Here is a 22,817-nt window from a genome sequence, read left to right on the forward strand (position 1 = left end):
ACACTGTAATTCGCTTTTGGTGGTCAGCTTTCTAGTGGCTGTTTGACTAAGGATAAAGCCTGTTATTCAACAGAAGCTTTAGTAGGTGGTTGGAAAACAATGCCTCTACAAATTAACTCACCTTTCTTCTGTAAAAATACAAAATGCGAGAGTCCAGGCTAGGAAGAGGACATGTTTATACAGTATGCCTTAGTAATAAATATTAGTGTCATCCTCTGGCCAATGGCAAAGGTGTGGCCTAATAGCATTCCCACTGAGGACAGGAAGCCCTAAGTAAATAAAGCTTTGAGATTTTAAAAAGAGTTTCAGAAGTTACTCAGGAAGAACTACATTTAGGTTAATCCAAGATCATGACGCAATGTGTGCAAGAGAGGAATGTGGGAGAAGGGAACACGGTACCAGGGCAGACAGCTATTTCAAATGATGACTGATTACACTGGGTAGGGTTAACCATCAGGTAGTTACCATTTACTATTAAGCTTTCTTTTTTTCTGCATGATTCCCACCACCACCCCCTCCCCTTAATTATTTTTAAGACAAGGTGTCACTCTGTCACCCAGGCTGGAGTGCAGTGGCACAATCTTGGCTCACTACAACCTCCACCTTCTGGGTTCAAGTGATTTTCCTGCCTCAGCCTCCCAAGTAGCTGGGATTACAGGTGCCTGCCACCATGCCCAGCTAATTTTTGTATTTTTAGTAGAGATGGGGTTTCTCCTTTTGGCCAGGCTTGTCTCAAACTCCTGACTTTAGGTGATCCACCCGCCTCGGACTCCCAAAGTGCTGAAATTATAGGTGTGAGCCACCGTGCCTTGCCTGATTTCCCCCTTTGAGTGACTTATATTGTATATCGTGCCTAGCCAAATATACATTATTGGGTAGCTAAAATTATCAGAAAGAACTTCACTTTGAAAGGGAATGGGAAGAAAGATTTTATGGACTGATAGCTGTATTCGTAAATATATGTAAATGAAAGGTTAACTAACAAGAACAGTGCTCCTGAGACAAAGAATTTCAGACTATGCCCCTCTTTTCACAGACGGAGGGATCACTGAACTGTGTTCCCAGCATAATCCTCAATTATGTGGAAAGCTTAGCTAATCTAGCACCTGGGTCAACTCCAACTGGGCTTGTTAACGGAGGTATTCATGTAACCACAGGATAATATCATGCTATTATAAAAAGACACTTGGGAGTTTTACCTTATTTTAGAAATAAATAAAACACTCATAACAAACTATGATTTTACTCATTAAGAAATCTATAACAATAAAGAACTGTTGGAACTACATCATTTTCTAAATTTGAGAAAGCCATTAGAAAATGAAATTTTCACTAGAAGTCACATCACAACACTCACACTAAGCACATTTAAAATTATTCTACACACATGTGGACAACTACTTTAAATCACAGAAAGCACTTACCTTTAAATTGAAACAATTTGGGAGAGACTGGCAGAATACTGTCATTTTATAAAAAAAAAAGGGTAATGTTTGAGTACGTTTTTGGCATTAGAACCATACAAGATCATGTAAACAGGTAGTCTGAGATGGTCAATGTGTCTGTTACTGTTAGGACCACGGTAAAGAAGTGAATGGGCCTGACCTCTCACAAAAGGACCCTTTGTTTCATCGGTCAGGCATGGCACAGTCAGGTGCAGACTTTAGTCTGGCTCAAGGCAACGCTTTTCATATTTCTTAAGGAAAAGATTAAGAGAGCAAAGGTTCCTACTGAGGTTTCCATTTACTTAAGGACACAATTACATTGCACACTTTAAGGAGGACAGATTGCTGGGGTGGGGGTTGAGTGGTGGGGCAGGGGGTGGGAAATGACTGAAGGGGGTTAAAGTGGAGCTTCTGGGGGAGTTGGTACTGTTTTTCCTTGATTTGGATGCTGATCAGTTTGTGATGGGTGTGTTCACTTTGTGAAAAATACATTGAGCTACACATGTATGAGATAGGCACTTTTGTCTGTGGGTATTATAGCTTTTTTTAAAGTAATAAAACAAACCAAAAGTATAAAGCATAAAATTTTGTGCTATAATTCTGAATTTCTGACATGCCTCGATGTCATATAGGGTAGAAAATGTTTTCCAAATAGGTTAATATAGCATAAAACTTTAAGTTATATCAGTTGGAAAAATCAAACTTCAAGCTTTTTTTTTTTTTTAGGACAGGAGATGTTAACATGTAAGTTCATGTTTTAACTACGATGGAAATCATGGAAACAGTAGTAGGGGGTGGGAAGGGCATTAAATACTAAAATCTAAGTGCTGCTTTCCAAGCCTTAATCTAATCACACATGGCCTAAGCATGGCGCCCAGTGAATGAATGTATTTTATAGTCTACCTGTAAAATGGAAAAATAACATTAGTAATACCTATCTCAGAGGGTTTGTGCAAAGATTAAAAAGATTATTTACAGAGAAAAATCACATATGAACAAATATTACATATTTGTATATAAGTATAAATGATTTTGTAAAGGCCCTTCCATAAAAAGTAAGATAGAGGCCAGGCGCGGTGGCCCATGCCTGTAATCCCAGCACTTTGGGAGGCCGAGGTGGGTGGATCACGAGGTCAAGAGATCGAGACCATCCTGGTCAACATGGTGAAACCCCGTCTCTACTAAAAATACAAAAAATTAGCTGGGCATGGTGGTGCGTGCCTGTAATCCCAGGTACTCAGGAGGCTGAGGCAGGAGAATCGCCTGAACCCAGGAGGCAGAGGTTGCAGTGAGCCGAGATTGCGCCATTGCACTCCAGCCTGGGTAACAAGAGCGAAACTCTGTCTCAAAAAAAAAAAAAAAAAAAAAGTAAGATAGAATTCCTAGTGTGCATTGAGGACTGCTGGAAAAACAAAAAGTTTGGACTATTTTCCCATAATGTCCCAGATCTCATCACTAGAAAATAATTCAATCAAAACATCCACTTATTTGTTATTGTGAACCAGAAGCTCAGCATCTAGGCCAGTGAGGGAAGAAGGAGCCATGGGAACTGTGGAGAAGGGAGCCCAGCCTCAGCTCAGCTTCAGGTCAGTGTTCCCAGAGTACAATGCTCCCAGACTCAGGCTTTCCAAAAATCTGGGAAATGCTATTATTATTTTTTGAGACAGGGTCTGGCTCTGTCACCCAAGCTGGAGTGCAGTGGCACAATCACAGCTCACTACAGCCTTGACCTTCAGGGCTCAAGTGACCCTCCCACCTCAGCCTCTTGAGTAGTTTTGACTACAGGACACAAGCCACTATGCCTAACTAATCTTTTAATTTTTTGTAGAGACAAGTTTTTATCATGTTGCCCAGGCTGGTCTTGAACACTTGGCCTCAAGCAATCCTCCAGCCTCAGCCTCCCAAAGTTCTGGGATTACAGGTGTGAGCCACCATGCCTGGCTTAGAAATATTTTATAAATGTAAAATCTCCTGACATTTCAATGCTGGCAACCAATATGATTTTTTAAAAAAATCACTGCACCAAACAAAGTAAGTCTGCAGGTCAGACTGCACCCATGGACTGCCAGCTTTGATCTCCGAATTCTTGGCCGATGATGATAGTACTTTATAATCTCTTAAAGTCTTCCTTCTTTCTAGGCACCACTCCCTTATGTCATTCCTAAACCTGTATTTTCACCACTGACTACATTCCAGTTTGTATTCAGAGTATAGAATATCTTGCCGGTAGGCAATTTTATTCTCATTTTCAGATTTATTCTTTACTATTTCCCCTCTTTTTCCTTAGAAAATTTATTTTCTTGCTGTCCATAAACAAATGCATGATCCACAACTATACCTTATGTGCTAATTATTTTTATTTATTTTGATAAGAAGGTTAGGACACAGAGGGAAATGTTGTTCAGTGACAGAACACATACCTGAATTTTAGGCTAACCATGAGTGTGATCAGCTTTTCAATACATTTTAAAATATTCAGGGGCATTTACTGACTAACTATGGTGTGTAACACTTTCATTCCACCTTATATTTTAGCATTATCATTATTGCAATCTATTTTATTCCCACAGATCTATTTCTATAAGCCAATTCATATTTTGCTATTATGTTACATTTAAATAAAAGTCAGGTTCACAGGACTAAACTCATGCACATCAGTCAGTAACCTGAAGATTCGTGAGTGCAGCTTTGCACCTACCTTGGTGTGATCACAGAGTATAATTAGAGTGATACAGGTTACTGTTTGCTGAATGAGTATAACATGTTTCATGTGTTAATTTAATTATCAGAAGTCCCTTCCTTTATCAAATGAGGGAAATAAGACTCAGAAAGGTCAAATGACCACCACCACCACTTTTCTGTGATTCACACAGCTATTCAGTGAAGGGCTGGGATTTTAACTCAGTTCTATGGGACTTTGGAGCCAATGTTTGTTTCCAAACCTGCCCATATAATTTGAAGATAATAATGGCTGTTCTCACAGATTTTTTTTTTTTTCTGTGCCTCACTGATGTTTAAAGCACTGCAGATTTTTCTTTTGGTTCATAAGCTCACATCAATAGGATCCTATTCTTATGTATATATTAATCACAAACAAAAATTTGTCATCTTTTCCACAGAGTACCAAAGTCTCTGGAATATATATCTCCCTTCTTAAATTGAGAAATACGCTTAAAAATTAAATATTTTTAAAAAATCTATATCTGATATTTAATTTTCAGTTTACTTCTGATTTTATTCCTCTGCAAAGCAGATTTCCTGCAGCTCATTCTTTCCTGCCAATGTGGGTTCTGCCCCTGGCCCTCTACTAGGCTGCCCCCTAGAGGTTCTCTCTGCAGCTACTACCATTCCTTTCTCCCTGAAACCCCTTTGGCTTGGGTGGTATCTCTCTTTCCTAGTGAGTGTGCTCCCACACCCCCTTCTCAGACTTTACTTTCTCAATCTCTCCCTTACCTACTGATGTTTCTCTGAATTGTCTTCCGTTCTCCTCCATTCACACTAGGAACACTTGCTTTCAGTCAAATCTAGTTTTAACTACATTTATAAACTGGCGATACTCAGCAATCTCCCCTGAGCTCCAGATCCATACATGTATCTGCCTCCTGAACATCTCCTGAAGACAATCTAAAATCAACAGTACAAAACTGTCTCCCAAACCTGCTTCTACTCCCCTATTCTCAATCTTGCTGAATAGCGTTCTTTCTACTCAGTTCTGCAGGCTGGAAACAAGAAAAGCTTGGCCTTTTCTTCTTCCATAGTCACAATTTATTTTGCTATGAATGTGTATAGCAAGTTTCTCTATAGTGAAATCACAGAAGACATTTCAGTGGCACTCACCTGGAGTGTTGCTGCTCAGCAGCAGCAGCAGCAGCAGTTTCTGTGGTAGGTGCTCCTTCGCAGCTTACCTTAAAAGTCTTTTTCAGCCAGAGTCCTCGTTAGGAAATGTAATTCAATGGATTCTACATACACTACTCACACTTCCCTCAATAATGATCAGTGACAAAACTACTATAAAAGCCTGAACAACCAGCAGATGGGAACAATACAGAAGGAACCAGTTATTTTAATCTATGTAACCAAGTGTTAATACATGAGGGACAAAGTGGTCTCATTCTAAAGCTTTTTTTTCCCTCCTAAAATATATAAAATTTACAAACATGTAAATCACTTCTGTCGATGAAAGCCTGGCTAGACCTGGGTCTTTTGTCCCCCACCTCATCTGTAACCAGCAATACACTCCTCTCTCTCCATAAACTTTTTGAGGGTACTAGACCTGCCACATGTGATAAAATAAATGTTTGTCCAAGAGTGGGCACAGAAAGTTAGTGTGTGCTTAGTAGTTTAGGATAACTTCTTACTTTAGTATATCTGCTAGTTAGTTGGAAAGTGGGCTCACTTTGGTGACAGGACTCAAGATTTTTTATTGAGGAAAAGGAATTGCGGAAAATCTGGGTCTGGCAGTGCTCTAGTTGGTAATGAACACCTGCTGTTCCTAAAGAATCACTTAGGTCATTCATTCTCATTCTATAATTTTCCAGATGAAGAAATTGAGGCCTGCAAAGCTAAGAAACTAGCCCAAGTTCACACAGCTCAAAAGTATAAGGCCAGAACAAGAGCCTTGGAAAGTGACTAGGCAGGCCAATGCTCTCCACTAGAAAACAATGCTTGCATGAAACTACTGCTTCTAAAGAGCATACAAAGTTTTTGGCCATGGAAATGTGAAGAAACACTGAGATGAGCATATTTTAGAACACTGTTTCGGTATTACTGACTGCTTAATTCTTCAGTAGAAGATGAATACCCATAGCTATTATATTAATAACTTGAGTTTAAGAGTTTCTCATTTCCCTGGAGGTCTCTTTCTTTATGAACTCTGTGTCTGTCATCCATCTTATTTAATCATTTTAAGTCTACTTTTAAAATAATCATGTTTGGCGCATATATTTTTATCATAGTATTAATTCTTTTCTACTAACCCTTAATGAACGCAGTTGAATTTGGTAAAGCACTGCAATGCCAAATCAGTACATTTGGTTAGTGGAAGCTGCCAGAGATCCTTGCAGCTAAGGTAAAATTTATAATTGCTCCTAGGAAATCCTTCACTTCATATGAGTCTAGTCTTTTTCTTTATATTCTTTCTCACTCAGAGAATCAAACGTGCAAATAATTCAACTACACAAAACTCACAGGAAGTTTATCATCAAAATCCTTCTTAATAAAATAAGAAATCTCTCATGTCCATGATATAAAAGGGATTATGAAAGGAAATCAGTAGAAAAAGAGCCACAAACAAACAACAAACAAATTAGCTGCATTATGTACATGGAAAATTTTAAGGGACAATTGAAATTACTCAAGTGGAAATCTAGCCTCTCTAAAATTCAATAGCTAATACTAGACAGTTTATCGTTTCACAAAGAATTTCTGACTATATACATTTAATTTTTTATTTTACTTGAAACATTCTGACAAGCAACAGACAAACTGAAATTACAGAACAGTCAATGAATACATTGAGGGCATATAACACATACCAGAAATGAAGGCTCTGATAAAGTACAGTTAAAGCTTAGAAATGATAGGAGTTTAGAAGGTAAAAATTGCAGAAGACAAGAGACATTAAAGCTGTCATAACTTTTCAAGAGTAAAGAAAACAAATGTGTAGAAAACTAAATTAATTATAAAGTGTAATTTTTCTTCCCTAAAAAGTTTCTTACACGAATAACAATAATGATAGAGTAAATCTGTCAAAATGAAAACAATGAAAGACTTAGAAGGGCCTGCAGTTATCACATCATCTCATCCATTTTACAGATGAGGAAACTGAGGCCTAATTAGTAGCTCTGCCTGGACCAAAAGTACTTCAAGTTTTACATATTTCCAGATTACACATTTAAATTAATCACCATTAGATATATTACCATCCGCCCAGATAGTAACTAAAGGAGATCACATTATTGGGATCTAAGCTCTGAACACAGCTGTCACTTTGTAGATTTTTGCAAAAAGAACACAAAAAAGGTAAAAGACAACACTACTTCTTTAAAATACGAATGCCTCAACTGAGTTTTACAATACTATCCATTATTAGAAAATTATTCTATCCAGTAGGTAAACTGTAATCACAAACTTTAAAAAAAGTGCTAACATATTTATAAGAAATTAGAAGTTTTTATAGCCCTTAAGGATCTGCGCCATTTAAAAATGGAATGATTTGTGCACACAAACAAAACACTCTTACAGTATGTTCCTATTCCTAAAGCTGCCTTTAATACATATATAATCTTAATACTCTGATATGACCTTTTAATATTTTCTAGTTATAGTTTTATAATTTGGGGGGAATACACCAAAATATTAGTTTGAGAGGCCAAAATTCACCAGTGCCTCCTATTGTCTTTCACTCCTTAACACAACCACATCAGTTGCTTTTTTTACTACACATCAAATTATGACATAAAATCAATTTAGTAACATGTAATGAGTGTCTGTTATATGCAAGGCATTTAAATTGTTTGGCTGGCCATAATCAGTCAAATTTAAGATCTGTTATTTCAATTCCAAATAATGTGGTAATACATTATTCCAGAACTTTTTGGAACCTGGTGGCCCGTTTTCTAAAAGTTGTTTTGACTCCACTGGCGTTTTGGACCTTGGCTCTTTCCCCTTTCCCTGTGTGTTAGTTATCGACTTTTTTTGATATGTTTTATGTTTGCCATATTTCACAGATGCTTTTATTTTGCTCACTTTTTTGTACCCTTCTCCTTCAACCTGCCTTTCATTCTCTTCTTCACCTGTCTCCTGGTAGTTCCCCTCCTCTTCCTCCTCCTCTTCTCTGTTCCTCCTGTTTTCTTCTTGTTCCCCCTCCTTTTCCCTTTCTTCCCCTTCCTCTTCTCCTTCCTCTTCCTCTCCTTCCCCCTCTCCTTCCTCCCCTTCTTCCTCCTCTCCTTCTTCCTCCCCCTCTCCTTCCTCTTCTTCCCCTTCTCCTTCTTCCCCTCCTTCTCTTTCCTCCTCCTCCCCCTCCACTTCCCCTTCTCCTTCCTCCCCTTCCTCCTCTTCCCCCTCTGCTTCCCCTTCTTCTTCCTCACCTTCTCCTTCTCCTTCCTCCCCTTCCTCCTCCCCTTCTCCTTCCTCCCCTTCTCCTTCCTCCCCTTCCTCCTCCCCTTCTCCTTCCTTCCATTCCTCCTCCCCTTCTCCTTCCTCCCCTTCCTCACCTTCCCCTTCTCCTTCCTCCCCTTCCTCACCTTCCCCTTCTCCTTCCTCCCCTTCCTCATTTTCCCCTTCTCCTTCCTCCCCTTCATTCTCCCCTTCCTCCTCACCTTCCCCTTCTCCTTCCTCCCCTTCATTCTCCCCTTTCCCTTCTTCCTCCCCTTCCTCCTCACCTTCCCCTTCTCCTTCCTCCCCTTCCTCCTCTCCTTCCTTCCCTTCATCCTCCCCTTCCCCTTCTCTTTCCTCCTCTTCCTCCTCCCCTTCTCCTTCCTCCTCTTCCCCCTCCCCTTCCTCCTCTCCCCCTTCTTCCTGTTCCCCCTCTCCTTCCCCCTCCTCTACTTTCCCTCCCTCCTCTTTTTCCTCCCTTCCCCCCTCTGTTTCCTCCTCTTCCCCCTCTCCTTGGTCTCCTTCCTCCTTTCCTTTCTCCTCCTTCCCCCCTCTTTCCTCCTTTCCCCTTTCTCCTTCCTCCTCCTCTCCTTCTTCCTTTTCACCTTCTCCCTCTACTTCTTCCCCTTCTCCTTCCTCTTTTCCTTCTGCTGCCTCCTCCTCTTCTTCTTCTTCCTCTTCTCTGTCTCCCTCTTCTTCTTCTCCTTCTTCATGCTCCTCCTCCCCTTCTCCCTCTTCCATCTCTTGGTTTCTTTCCTCCTGATGGCCTTGCTCCCTTTCCTTTTGCTCCTGCTCCTCCCCATCCCTCTTTTCCCATTCCTCCTTGTCTGTTAGGTCCTTCTCTCCCTCTCCTGGCTTCTCTATTTCTCCCCTACCCTTGTCTTTCTCCCCCTTCTCTGTCTTCTCCTCACCTTGCCAGTGCTCTGTTGCTGAACTTTCCTCCTCAGAGGTTCCATCCCCTCTACCTTCAGGCCCATCCTCTGCCTCTCCCCCTGACTTTGCTTTGCCTTCACTCACCTCTGCTTTGTCTGTAAGATCATCTGAGAGGATCTCTGTTACCTCCTTTCTTCTGCCACGCACCTTGACATTTTCCTCATTTGCTTTTACCTCTTGCTCCTCTATTCCATTGCCTCTTGAATCCTCTGCTCCTTCCTTCTCCTCTGGGATATCTGACAAGTGATCACACTTAAAATCATACTTTGCCATGGATTTGGATATTATGGGTTTAGTCTCTTTTTCGTTTCCTTGGTCAATCAATTTCCCACTATACCATATGTTTTGGTCAGTTTCCACTTCATCATCATCTTTCTCTCCACGACTAAATTCTACTGCCTCAGGCTGCTGGAATCTATCAGCTATACTCTGCTGACTCTCACTTCACCTTGCATGTAACTGTCTGGCTTTTCTACTGATTCTCTTTCACTGTCACAGATCACATCTTGCTTGCTACTTTCCCTTTTCTTAACAAAATCTTTATTTTCTTCATTCTCAGTATTCATACCTCTATCTGCTAAGTTGCCAAAGAAAGTACTGATATTTTTTGTGCTCTTTTGCCTTTTTCTTAAATCCTTCATATCTGCTATTTCTGCCAGTTTAGTTCCTTCTCAGAGACTATTTCTTCTGCTTCTAAATCCTTCTGACTGTGTCCTCCATCAGTTTCCTTTTCTATTTCCTTAGCATCAAACTGATCAACACTACTTTTATTTTCATGTCTAAATTCCTCTTTTGGGCTGGGCGCAGTGGCTCACGCCTGTAAATCCAGCACTTTGGGAGGCCGAGGCGGGTGGATCACGAGGTCAAGAGATCAAGACCATCCTGGTCAACATGGTGAAACCCCGTCTCTACTAAAAATACGAAAAATTAGCTGGGCGTGGTGGCACGTGCCTGTAATTCCAGCTGCTCAGGAGGCTGAGGCAGGAGAATTGCCTGAACCCAGGAGGCGGAGGTTGCAGTGAGCCAAGATCGCGCCACTGCACTCTAGCCTGGGTAACAAGAGCGAAACTCCGCCTCAAAAAATAAGTAAATAAATACCTCTTTTTGTAAACCCTCTCCATCAGTGTCAGTCTGAGGTCCCACCTGGCCTGAGTCGTCACCTGCTTCCTCATCTGAAAATGCTTCCTTAATCATAGGTGGTTGCATCATGAAAATACCTTGTGACACATGTTGTTTACACGCTTTCCCTTCTTTCATTTCTGACATCTCTTCACATTCATCACTATTATCGTTTTCAGTAAGAGCCGTACACTGCATCAGATTCCCAATTGTTTGCTGTTTCTGTAAATTTTTTGAAGTAATCATCATACGTTATACTGCTACTAGCTGACAAAGACAACTTATCTACCTTATATACTGCCAAGATTTTACATTTTTATAAGTTTAGGAGAATAAAAGTAGCAAGTTTTACCAGGTATTTTTCTGAAGTTTTGTTTTCCTTAAGGATCATTTGTGCCACTCACTAGTCTATGATACATCTAATTTTGATTTAGTAACATGTATCTGTGTTTAATTTTCAACTCTTACTACCTGTCTTAATTTTGCCATTATTCACAATACCATCAATATTTATTCTCTGCCTCTTTCCTCATTCTGAATCAATCCTTACATAAAACCCACTTCCAGATTGATTTTACAAGATGCTATTTAAAAACGCATACTTCTTGGCCTGGCACAGTGGCTCACGTCTATGATTCCAATACTTTAAGAGGCCAAGGCAAGTGGATCACCTGATGTCGGGAGTTCAAGATCATCCTGGCCAACATGGTGAAAACCTGTCTCTACTAAAAATACAAAAATTAGCTGGGTGTCGTGGCGAATGCCTGTAATCCCAGCTACTTGGGAGGCTGAGGCAGGAGAATTACTTGAACCCAGGAGGCAGAGGTTGCAGTGAGCCGAGATTGTGTCACTGCACTCTAGCCTGGGCAACAAGAGCAAAACTCCATCTCAAAGAAAAAAATGTACACTTTTATTGTACACAGTGTAGTTTAGTATATTTTTCCCACCTTCCCTTTCAATTTTTTTTTTCTTGAACAGACTTTCATTCTGTTACCTAGTTGGGAGTGCAGTGACATGATCTCAGTTCACTGCAGCCTCTGCCTCCCAGGTTCCAGCAATTCTCTCACCTCAGCCTCCTGAGTAGCTGGGACTATGGGTGCGTGTCATCACACCCAACTAATTTTTATAGAGTAGAGATGAGACTTTACCATGACGGCCAGGCTGGTCTTAAACTCCTGATCTCAAGTGATCCGCCCATCTTGGCCAACCAAAGTGCTGGGATTACAAGCGTGAGCCAGTGCACCTGGCCTAATTTTAAAATTTTGATTTGTCTTTTGAGTCCACAAAATAAATAAAAATGTAAAATTTGAAAAAAATGAATACTCCACTCCTAAAACTAAAAAAACTGTACATGAAATGTGTTTATCTATAAACTAAATAATGAATATATTTTTCTTTTCTAAACAAAATTTTCATATGAGTTTTCAAATATTTTACCTTCCTTGTATCCATTATATTAATTATAATAATTTATATACATGAAAGAACACTAAGAGGAAAGAATATTAAGTGTAAAATGTAAGATTTGTATAAAAACTATGAAATCAAACACTGACATTTGAATAAAATGCATTAACAATATAAAATTATTTCCTGCTGGAAAAAATAAGGCAAAACCAAATTGTTGATCTAAATTCTACAAATAAGCTAATAGATGCAAATATCTGATGATTTTGGGTCTCTGGATTCAAATTTTATACTAATTCAAATTTTATAAATTGTGATGAGTTAGGCCTAGGAAGAGGTTTCTACTGTGCCAAAGAAATTATTAAAACAGGACAAGTTAAAAATTAAGAAGCTAATACATAGAGACAGTATAATAAGCCAGGCGCCATGGCTCACACCTATAACCCCAGCACTTTGGGAGGCTGAGGTGGGTGGATCACGAGGTCAAGAGATCGAGACCATCCTGGTCAACAAGGTGAAACCCCGTCTCTACTAAAAATACAAAAATTAGCTGGGCATGGTGGTACGCGCCTGTAGTCCCAGCTACTTGGGAGGCTGAGGCAGGAGAATTGCCTGAACCCAGGAGGCGGAGGTTGCGGTAAGCTGAGATTGTGCCATTGCACTCCAGTCTGGGTAACAACAGCAAAACTCCGTCTCCAAAAAAAAAAAAAGAAACAGTATAATAAATCTTTTCTCATTTATTAAAATAGGCCTGGTAGGGCCTAAACTTAACTATAGAAAGTATAAAACATGCCTGTAATCCCAGCACTTTGGGATGCCGAGGTGGGCAGATCACGAGGTCAGGAGTTCGAGACCAGCCTGGCCAACATAGTGAAACCCTGTCTCTGCTAAAATACAATTTGCTGGGTGTAGTAGCAGGCGGCTATTATCCCAGCTACTCCGGAGGCTGAGGCAGGAGAATCACTTGAACACTTGAACATAAGAGGTGGAGGCTGCAGTGAGCTGAGATCATACCATTGTACTCCAGCCAGGGCAACAGTGCAAGACTCCATCTCAAAAAAAAAAGGGGGAAGTATAAAATATATATCAGGTTAAAAGGAATTGCTTTCCACTTCTGTTTATTCTAGGTCTTGCTCTTTAAAAAATACGAAAAATTAGCTGGGCATGGTGGTATGTGCCTGTAATCCCAGCTACTCAGGAGGCTGAGGCAGGAGAATTGCCTAAACCCAGGAGGCGGAGGTTGTGGTGAGCCAAGATCGCACCATTGCACTCTAGCCCTGGTAACAAGAGCAAAACTTCATCTCAAAAAAAAAAAAAAAAAAAAAAAAATCCTGATTCTTTTAAGAGCCCTAAGAGAGCTAGGCCCAGTTGCTGGAACTGATTTCTAAAGGCACATACCTTTCTTCCCCTAGCACAAGAAAGCAGCCCTGAAGAGGGAGAGCCTGGAGTCTAAGCGAAGTGGAATGAAAGGCACAAGAGAGATGTCTGCTTGGAAGCACAGTCGGTCAAAAATCAGTCAATATTTATTGAGCTTCTACAACTGTGTTCGAACAGCTCTCCCATATCCAAAGCAATGCTGTTATTCACCATGCCTTTTAGTATTATAGATAGAACAAATGAGGACTTGCTCTAAATTTTTACAATTTAGCATGATTCTCTTGCATTTCAGAGACTTCAATTTTAAGAGTTTTAAACTTGAAAACATGTCAAAGACACTAGAAACAGAAATTAAATATTTTCTATAGTCTTCTTCCCTCAATTACATTTCTCCAATTTATTTTCCTGATCCGCAAATCCCTCATTCATTCATCCCACCAGTCCTTAAAGCCAGGTAAAGCAAAAGATTTCAGGACAGGTCTTAATCTCTCTAGCAGTGTGAAAACCACAGCCTATTCCCTTCTTTTGCTATTTGTTATTCATTAAAGGTCTCTCTTTCCCACCCATGAACAGCCTGATTTCCAAATGTTTAATCTTATTATTTATTATGCTATCAATTCCCCGATAAATTAAAGCCCAACCAAATATTGGAAAAGGTTATCAAAGATTTTCACTAAAATCACAAAATTTTAAAGCTAAAGAAGTTATTAAAACCATTCCATAAAGTCAGCATAATAATTCATTCAAAGTCATACTCAACCAAAGTCAGAGAGCCACTCTGTCAATAAATGATAGTCTTTTCCTATACATAAGAACTGCAATCATAATCTATGGCTTGACAGAAGGAAAAGTATGGCTATTATAACTTAAGTTAGGGATCCCAAAGAGCAAATTTCAGCAATAAAATTGCTTTCTCACTTGTTTCTTTACAGAAAATACCATCAGAACAAGCCAAAACAGAGGTTATCTACATTGCATTCCTCTGTCTTTTAAATTCTAAAGTAAGTAAATGCTTACGTTTCTTTTTTTCCAAAAACCATCCAAAAAAAATAACTTAAACTGCTCTTACCAACAATAATGAAAATAAATCTCCATATTATACCTTTTGTTTTGGAACTGGTGACAATTTTAATGACTTTTCATCAGAATTCTGGCTCATCATGTGTGTCTGAAATAAATAAAAAATATATATTATAAAAATAATACAGTATATATACTATATATTTGTACATTGTGTGTGTGTGTGTGTGTGTGTGTGTATGTGTGTATATATATATATATATAATGAAGGGAAAACAGTTCAGATAGTAATAGAATCCACTGTCAATTGCCATACTATTAATGTAAGGATCAAAACAAATTTTACTGGCCAGGTGTGGTGGCTCACGCCTATAATCCCAGCACTTTGGGAGGCTGAGGCGGGTGGATCACCTGAGGTTGGGAGTTTGAGACCAGCCTGACCAACATGGGGAAACCCTGCCTCTCATAAAAATAAAAATTTAGCCCAGGGTGGTGGCACATGCCTATAATTCTAGCTGCTTGGGAGGTAAGGCAGGAGAATTGCTTGAACCCAGGAGGCAGAGGCTGCGGTGAGCCAAGACCATGCCATTGCACTCCAGCCTGGGAGATAAGAGCAAAACTCCATCTCAAAAAAAGAAAACAAATTTTACTGTATGTCAATTATACCTCAGTATAAAATAACAAAATAAAGTAAAAACAACAAAGTAGCATTCATGCATATAAAAGTATAGGAAGCGTACACACATTCACAAACATGATGAACTGAAATTCAAACTCATTTATATAGATAGATAGGAAATCATTACCATGTTTAAGATATCAGTAGATTCTCCAAGGCTTCCTATAGTTGAAAAATTATCTATCTCTGCTTCTTTGGTCATTTCATCTTGAAAATTATCTGAATGGTAAAAGAGAAAAAGGAAATCCAGATTTCAACAGAAAAGTGAAAGACAACTGGACAGAAACAGAAATTATTTTATAATATAAAGTGAAGGTACAATTTTACTAAAAGTCCTTTAACCTCATGTCAGGGAAATTAAAGAATTCATTCACAGTAACACAGGTTTTAAAATTTCTTTGTGAAAGTTGATACCAATTAGATTAAAATTGTTTCATTCATATGAACAGGCAAACACTATTCCTTTGGGATAAATAACTACCCAGGTATCAAGCACTGTAACAGTTAGTCCTAAGAAGGGCCCCAATGACCTACATCCTCCTAGAGTTCACACTCTTATGTAGTTCCCTTGCACATTATACCAGGTTGGTCCATATGTGCAGCCAGTAAAATAAAGCAGACATAATTGTGATAGCATTATAGCTTCTGTTTTGGTTATACAGATGTGCATACTTGTACTTGCTCTTACTTTCTTCCCACCTTGGCTACACACATGTGTACTCTCTCTCTCTTTCTCTCTAATCACTTGCTCTATAGGAGTCCATGTTGTAAGCATCTCAAGGAAGTGAGGCCTCCTGCCAATGGCCACATGAATGAGCTTGGAAGTGTATCTTCCAGCCTCAGTCAAGCCTTCCGATAACTGCAGCTCCATCTGATGGTGTGACTGCAACCTTATGAAAGGACCTGGGTCAGAACCACCCAGCTAAGTGGCTGCTGAAGTCCTGACTCTCAAAAACTGTGTGAAATAATAAATGCTTGTTGTCTTAATCTGCTAAGTCTTAGGATCATTTTTAAAATGCAGCAACAGATAACTAGTATAACCTAGAACTTTTCACAGAAAATTGCAAGGTTATTACATCATAAAGTAGATAATTAAATGTCATAAGCTGTACTTTGCATTTTTCTGAATTCTCACTTTGCCCTCAGTGATCACCAATAAATACATTTGGAAGTAGCTCCTTAATGAAGTCTTCACTAAAATATGACAGTCCACACTGATCCCTCCCCTTTAAATCCACTGAATTGAATGAGCAAATAATCATTTGGTATTTATTCCATGTGTGGTAATATGCAGAATAGCAACCTAAGTAATTGCAAATTCTTTTTTTTAATTGTCTATAATTGCTATTTCTTAATGAAGTTATAGTCTATAAGGGAATATAAAACATAGGATATAGGGGACGAGAAATTACATCGGTATGTTGGGAATCAGGAAAAGTTTCACTAAGGAGGTACACAGAAGGATGACGAGAACTCTAAGAGGCAGAGATGGAGGTGTAAGGGGAAGACAATGAAGCCCATTCCTAATAAAGCAGCAGAACGGTAGTCTCATGAGCAGAGGAAAGAAGCTTGTCTTGAAGGCTTACCAAGTGCCCAAAACACAAGCTTTTATATATGTTACACTGACCCTATGACAACAAGGAAGGTTAAGTATTATATCCTCATTTTATAAATGAAGAAATTAAGTATCAGTGACTTGTTGGTGTCCAGTGTCAATCTCAGGTCTGTCTGACTCCACAGCCCTTGTTCTTTCCACTAAGTTAAACTGACTAGATCAGTCTGATCAACATTAAGGGTCAGCAAACTTTTTCTCTAAAAGGCCATACAGTAAACATTTCAGGCTTCCCAGGCCATACGGTCTCTGTCCTAACTAACCTATGACATTGTAGCAGAAAGTAGTCACAGACAATACATAAATGAATGGGTATGGCTGGGTTCCAATAAAACTTTATTTATAAAAACAGGTACCCAGCTAGATTTGGCCCATGAGCCATTGTCTGTAGACTACTGATCTAAATAAAGATTGTAAGGAAAAAGCTATTGAGAGATAAACCTAGAAAAACAGTTGGGAATTATATGGGAAAATTAACACTTATTTTCATAAATATCAGAAATTCACCGAATACACTGGAGCAAATGGAAACTGAATTGCATCTGAGGAAGATCAATGTGAAAGTGTTATGCAGGATAGATTGGAGAGGGAAGAGAATATAGGTTTGGAAAATACATAGCAGATTTATAAGCTGATGACCTTGCGTCAGACTTGACTGAGAAAACAGAATCATCATATCTGATCCACTTGATCTTCTCACCAACAAATACACACAACTACCTCTATTTGTACCCAAGTTCTCACTTGCCTGTTAAAATGTAGGATGTATTTTTCCTGTTACCAAAGACCACTCTCTGTGTCAGCCCCTCCTCTTTTCCAAGAGCTTTGCAACTTTGGTTATACTTTCTCTCTTCTGTGCTATCTATCTCTCCAGGACTACTGGCTCATTCATTAACATACAAGTGTGCACCAATATTTCCTACCGAGCCTACATCCCCCTCTAGCTGCCAGTCCATTTCTCTGTTCCACTTCATCAGCAAATATACAAAGGAATTATCTGTTCATCTTATCTCCTCTTCACTCCCTCATTCCCTATTCATAACTCAACTCTTAACACTCTGGCTTCTTCCCTGATCTTCCCCTAGAACTGCTCTTGTCGAGGTCACCAGTAAACTCCATTATACCAAATCCATTGGATACTTCTTTGAATTACTTTCCCTTGACCTTTGAGCAGTATTTTGCATTCACAACACTACGCTATCCTAATTTCCCACCTCCTGCCTTACTGGCTGACAAAGCTGAGGAAGGCTTCTTTGCTGGCTCTTCTTTCTCTACCCCTCAAATGTTAGCTGTTCTTAGGGCTACATTCTGGGCCCTCTTCTCTTCTGACTCTATTATCTAATAGGTGATTTCACCAACTTCCAGGGATTTTATTATTATATTATTTTAAATAGAGAGTGGGTCTTGCTGTGTTGCCCAGGCTGGTCTCAAACTCCTGGCTTCAAGCAATCCTCCTACCTCAGGCTCTCAAACTGCTGGGACTATAAGCATAAGTTACTAGGCCCAGCCAATTTTAAATCCCATCTCTATGTTGATGGCTTCCAAATTTATATTTCTAGTCCAGGGCTCTCTTCTAAACTTTAGGCTTGTTTTTCAACAATCGGCTTGGTATTTCTGCTTGGATATCTCACAGATATCACAGGATTAGTTCTTAAATTTCTTCCTCAAAACGTATCAACATTCCTCTTGCTTAGGAATCATCTTGGATTCCTCACTTTACTTCACACCTATTTGTAGTACATTAGTAAGTTTAGCAAGTCTGGTTGGTTTTTATGTCTATAATGCATTTCACATGTTCCCTCTTCTCTTTTCTCCATTTCCACTGCAAACAAACACCTTGGTCCATACACTATCATCTCTTGCAAAGGGCTCACAAGTATTCTTCCTATTTCTAGTCTGGCCTCTGTATAAATCTATATGGAGGTAGAAGTGATCATAATCATCTTAAAGTGGAAATAGGATTGAAACACATCAGCCTACTACTTAAAATCTTTTAATGGCTTTCTATTGCGCTTAAGAAAAACACTCAAGTAGGTCTCTCATGGCCTGTAAAACCATAAATAATTTTTCACTGTCTCTTTCTCCCATACTATTCTGTCTTATTCTTTTCCTCACTTTCTAGCCCCACTGGTTGGTTTTTCTTCTTAACTGCCTCCAAACCTTTGCCTATACTAGTTTCTTTGCCTGAAATACATATATTCTCCTTGTGTAGTCATCTCTTTCTTATCCTTGAGCTTAAATGACACCTCCTTAGTAAGACGTATCCTGATTTACTTTCCTCCATTATTAAGACTGACATCCGTGAAAGATTTAGAAAAAGTCACAGTATGTGTTAGTTACAACTTTCAAAATACATTTCTGCATGTTCTCACTCATAGGCGGGTGATGAACAATGAGAACACATGGACACAGGGAGGGTAGCACTACACACCGGGGTCTATTGGGGGGAATAGGGAAGGGACAGCAGAAGGGGGGGAGCTGGGGAGAGATAGCATGGGGAGAAATGCCAGATGTGGGTGAAGGGGAGGAAGGCAGCAAATCACTCTGCCACGTGTGTACCTATGCAACTATCTTGCATGTTCTGCACATGTACCCCAAAACATAAAATGCAATAAAAAAAATAAAAAATTTTAAAATTTAAAAATTAAAAAAAAAAAGAGAGTGTTAGCAGTCACAAAAAGATAAGAGATGGCATTTTCTTTTGATCTAGCTACAAAATTATGCATATTTTCACATTCAAATCTCTGGGACTGAGAAACAATTTTCCCTAAACATAAATGTCTTTTTTCCCTTGTACACAATACAAACTACTTGTCAGAATCTACTATCTTTTCCATGTCCAGGTCTGAAGAGTTCCATTAAACACTGATTCTTATTTCAAAACAAAACATACAAAAGTTGTGGGTCAGGTATAAGAAATCAGCTCATTACCAAGATCCTAGTTATATATAATATCCCATTTCCATGGCCCACCATTCTTACCTAAGTTCCCAATCCTTTATTACCTCAACCCTTTGCCTATGTTCCTGATCTCAAAGATATACAAATTATCTGTTCCTAGTCCCTCATTCTTAGTTAGGTTTATCTTAAGAAGATAATCCTGATGCCCGGTTTATCTTCTTAATTTCAAATCTACTGCTTACTCTCTGATCCCCTGGTGCTGGCTTCTTGTCCTACCCCTACCAAAAAGAGAAGTATGTTGGCTATTACAAATAAAACTGCTATGAACCTTCAAAACAAATATATGTTTTGAAGCTTACAGTAACTTTCAGAAAAGGAATGTCTCCTTCAAAAATTATTTGCTGCCAGGCGCGGTGGCTCACGCCTGTAATCCCAGCACTTTGGGAGGCCGAGGCAGGTGGATCACGAGGTCAAGAGATCGAGACCATCCTGGTCAACATGGTGAAACTCTGTCTCTACTAAAAATACAAAAAATTAGCTGGGCATGGTAGCACATGCCTGTAATCTCAGCTACTCGGGAGGCTGAGGCAGGAGAATTGCCTGAACCCAGGAGGCAGAGGTTGCAGTGAGCTGAGATCACGCCATTGCACTCCAGCCTGCGTAACAAGAGTGAAACTCTGTCTCCAAAAAAAAAATTAAAAAAATTATTTGCCATTTACTTTAAAAAATATGCATCATTGGAACAATAATTTTAAAACACAGGAGAATCCCTAAATTTAATTAAGAAAGAATTATTTCCTCTCTAGATGTCCTGGAGTAAGAAACACAAATATTTGTAAATAAATTAGTTAGAAGAGGTAAAGAATAGTGAAAGAGCTGGGATTATAATTTAAAACATGAAATCTGTATCTAATAGGTAGTGAGGTAAAGATATTAAATTAATCATAACAACCTTTACTGAGGTGTTTCTAGAGGTGTTGGGCTCAGTGCTAAATATTTTATATGCCTGATCTCACTGAATCCTCACAATCACTCTCTGAAGTCAGTATTATTAAATCAATTTCAAAGACAAGGAAACTGAGGCTTAGAGATGTTAAGTAACTTTCCCAAAGTCAGTCACACAGCTAGTAAATGTCAAAACTGGCATTTGACCCCAGATGAGTTTAACTCCATATCCCATGCTCTAAACCACTGTTATACAGCCCAAATATAGAATTTCAAATAGATCCAGAAGACCTGCATTCAAATTCTGACCCCTTGGTTTTTAAGCTGAGTGACCTTGACCAAGTCACATGATCTCTTCAAGCCTTGCTTTTCTCATCTGTAAAATGAGGACTATAATTCCCTCCCAAGTTCATCGAGTGGTTTCAGGGTTTAAAGAGGATCAAGCTAAGGAAGGTACTATGACTGTTATCCACTGCTCTATAACGATAAGCTGCTGTGCTTACATGGCACTCTTAGGGGCAATGATGGTGCTTTCTATTTGTAAGGATACTTCTGGATTTGAGTTCAAATGAAAGATTTAGGCTCTAACCAGGGAAAGAACAATTTAAATAACTGGAGAAAACATCTTAAGATAAACATAAAAACAACAGGAATAAAAGGCACATTCATCCTGAGAGCAGACAGAGTAGCAAAAGTTACCTGGTTCCTCTGGCTGCATGAGGTCCTCTTCAGGTAAGATTCTCTCTAGACGGTCATTCTCAGAACAACATGGAAAGAGTGAATTGTGGGAAAAAGAAGCAGAAAGGTCAAGAGTTCCTTCTACTGGAGGTAGTGTTCTTATCAATGGAATAGAATCTGGAGATCTCTCCTTCAAAATAAGCAGGTTAAACAAACTATTAAATGACGTTATATATTTAATATTGATATAAACTTTCCTCAAAGTCGCTAAAAATATTTAAGAGAAAGACTTCAAAGTATGCTAACACTGCGCAACATTTTACTTCTTAATAATCCCCAAAGGCTCAAAAACATTTTGTCCTGTTGTCTCTGTATCTTACTTGCTCTAAATTGTCAATTTGTAACCTTTTTTTTTCCACATAATGGGGGGAAAAATGTGTGTGCACTTTCTCTAACCGCCCTAAGAAATAAAACATTACTTAGGAGATGTAAATAAACAACTACAAAACACTAATGGAGTATTTCTTTCTTAACTTTTCCATATATGCTTTTTTATAAGAAAACATCAGATTTAACCTTTTTACTTCAAAAGAAATATGTTGGCTATTATAAATAAAACTGCTATGAAACTTGAAAAAATGTGTTTTAAACCTTAGTAATTTTCAAAAAAGGAATGTCACCTTCAAAAATTATTTACCATTTACTTTAAAAGACATATGTGTCATTGGGGCCAGGCTTGGTGGCTCACACTTGTAATCCCAACACATTGGGAAGCTGAGGCTGGTGGACCAGGAGAGGTTGGGAGTTCAAGACCAGCCTGGCCAACATAGTGAAACCCCATCTCTACTAAAAATACAAAAAAATTAGCCAGGTGTGACTGTGTGTGCCTATAGTCCCAGCTACTCAGGAGGCTGAGGCAGGAGAATTGCTTGAACTCTGGAGGTGGAGGTTGCAGTGAGCCAAGATCACACCATTGCACCCCAGCCTGGGCGATAGAGTCTGTCTCAAACACACACACACACACACACACACACACACACACACACACACACATATACGTCATTGGAACAATAATTTTAAAACACAGGGAGAATCTCTAAATTTAATTAAGAGAAAATATTTCCTCTCTCTAACTGAAGTCCTTATTCCTTTGTTTTCCCATTTCATTGTTTATAGTGTATAACCTTCCACTGCTCATGAGGTTTAACTAAAAGATAAAAGAATGTAGAATTATATAAGATAATTAAGTTCCACAGATTTCTGAACAACGTAACATTATGCCTATAGTTAACAATACTGTATTGCACACTTAAAAACTCTGTTAAGTGGGTGTATTTGTTGTGTTTTTATTACAATAAAAAAGCATATAACAAGTCAAACCACATGCAGTTGAAAAAACAATTCAGCATTCAATGTGAGGTGAGAAATAGACTATAAAAGGATGATTTTATAGCACCATTGTCTATATGCAAAGGATTTTCATAATTTAAATTTTCTAATTTGTGTCTTTAAAAGCATTAAGCTTTTCTGAAGTTTTCTGAATTAACTCTAAAAGTCTGTAAGCACTCAACTCTAATAATTTTACTAAGCAAATTTATCTGAAAAG

At 38.9% G+C, this 22,817-nt stretch overlaps 1 protein-coding gene across 10 annotated transcripts in view; it reads right to left on the bottom strand.

The window, feature by feature from the left end:
* The window catches only part of RPGR (retinitis pigmentosa GTPase regulator), a 72,866-nt gene that overhangs the window by 22,043 nt on the left and 28,006 nt on the right, over positions 1–22,817 (bottom strand). For 4 of the 10 annotated variants that reach the window (XM_078362747.1, XM_078362746.1, XM_078362745.1 and 1 more), the window contains 5 exons: positions 21,233–21,401; positions 15,203–15,294; positions 14,479–14,544; positions 10,691–10,814; positions 9,558–9,709 (listed from right to left, as the gene is read on the bottom strand). In XM_078362747.1, coding sequence (XP_078218873.1) covers positions 9,558–9,709; positions 10,691–10,814; positions 14,479–14,544; positions 15,203–15,294; positions 21,233–21,401 — 603 coding nt within the window. Of the gene's footprint in view, positions 1–4,474; positions 9,710–10,690; positions 10,815–14,478; positions 14,545–15,202; positions 15,295–21,232; positions 21,402–22,817 lie in introns of those variants that run through there. The other 6 variants (XM_078362742.1, XM_078362741.1, XM_078362740.1 and 3 more) reach the window with 2 other exon arrangements.

The sequence above is a fragment of the Callithrix jacchus genome, chromosome X (assembly GCF_049354715.1).
Source record: "Callithrix jacchus isolate 240 chromosome X, calJac240_pri, whole genome shotgun sequence".
NCBI classification, from domain to species: domain Eukaryota; kingdom Metazoa; phylum Chordata; class Mammalia; order Primates; family Cebidae; genus Callithrix; species Callithrix jacchus.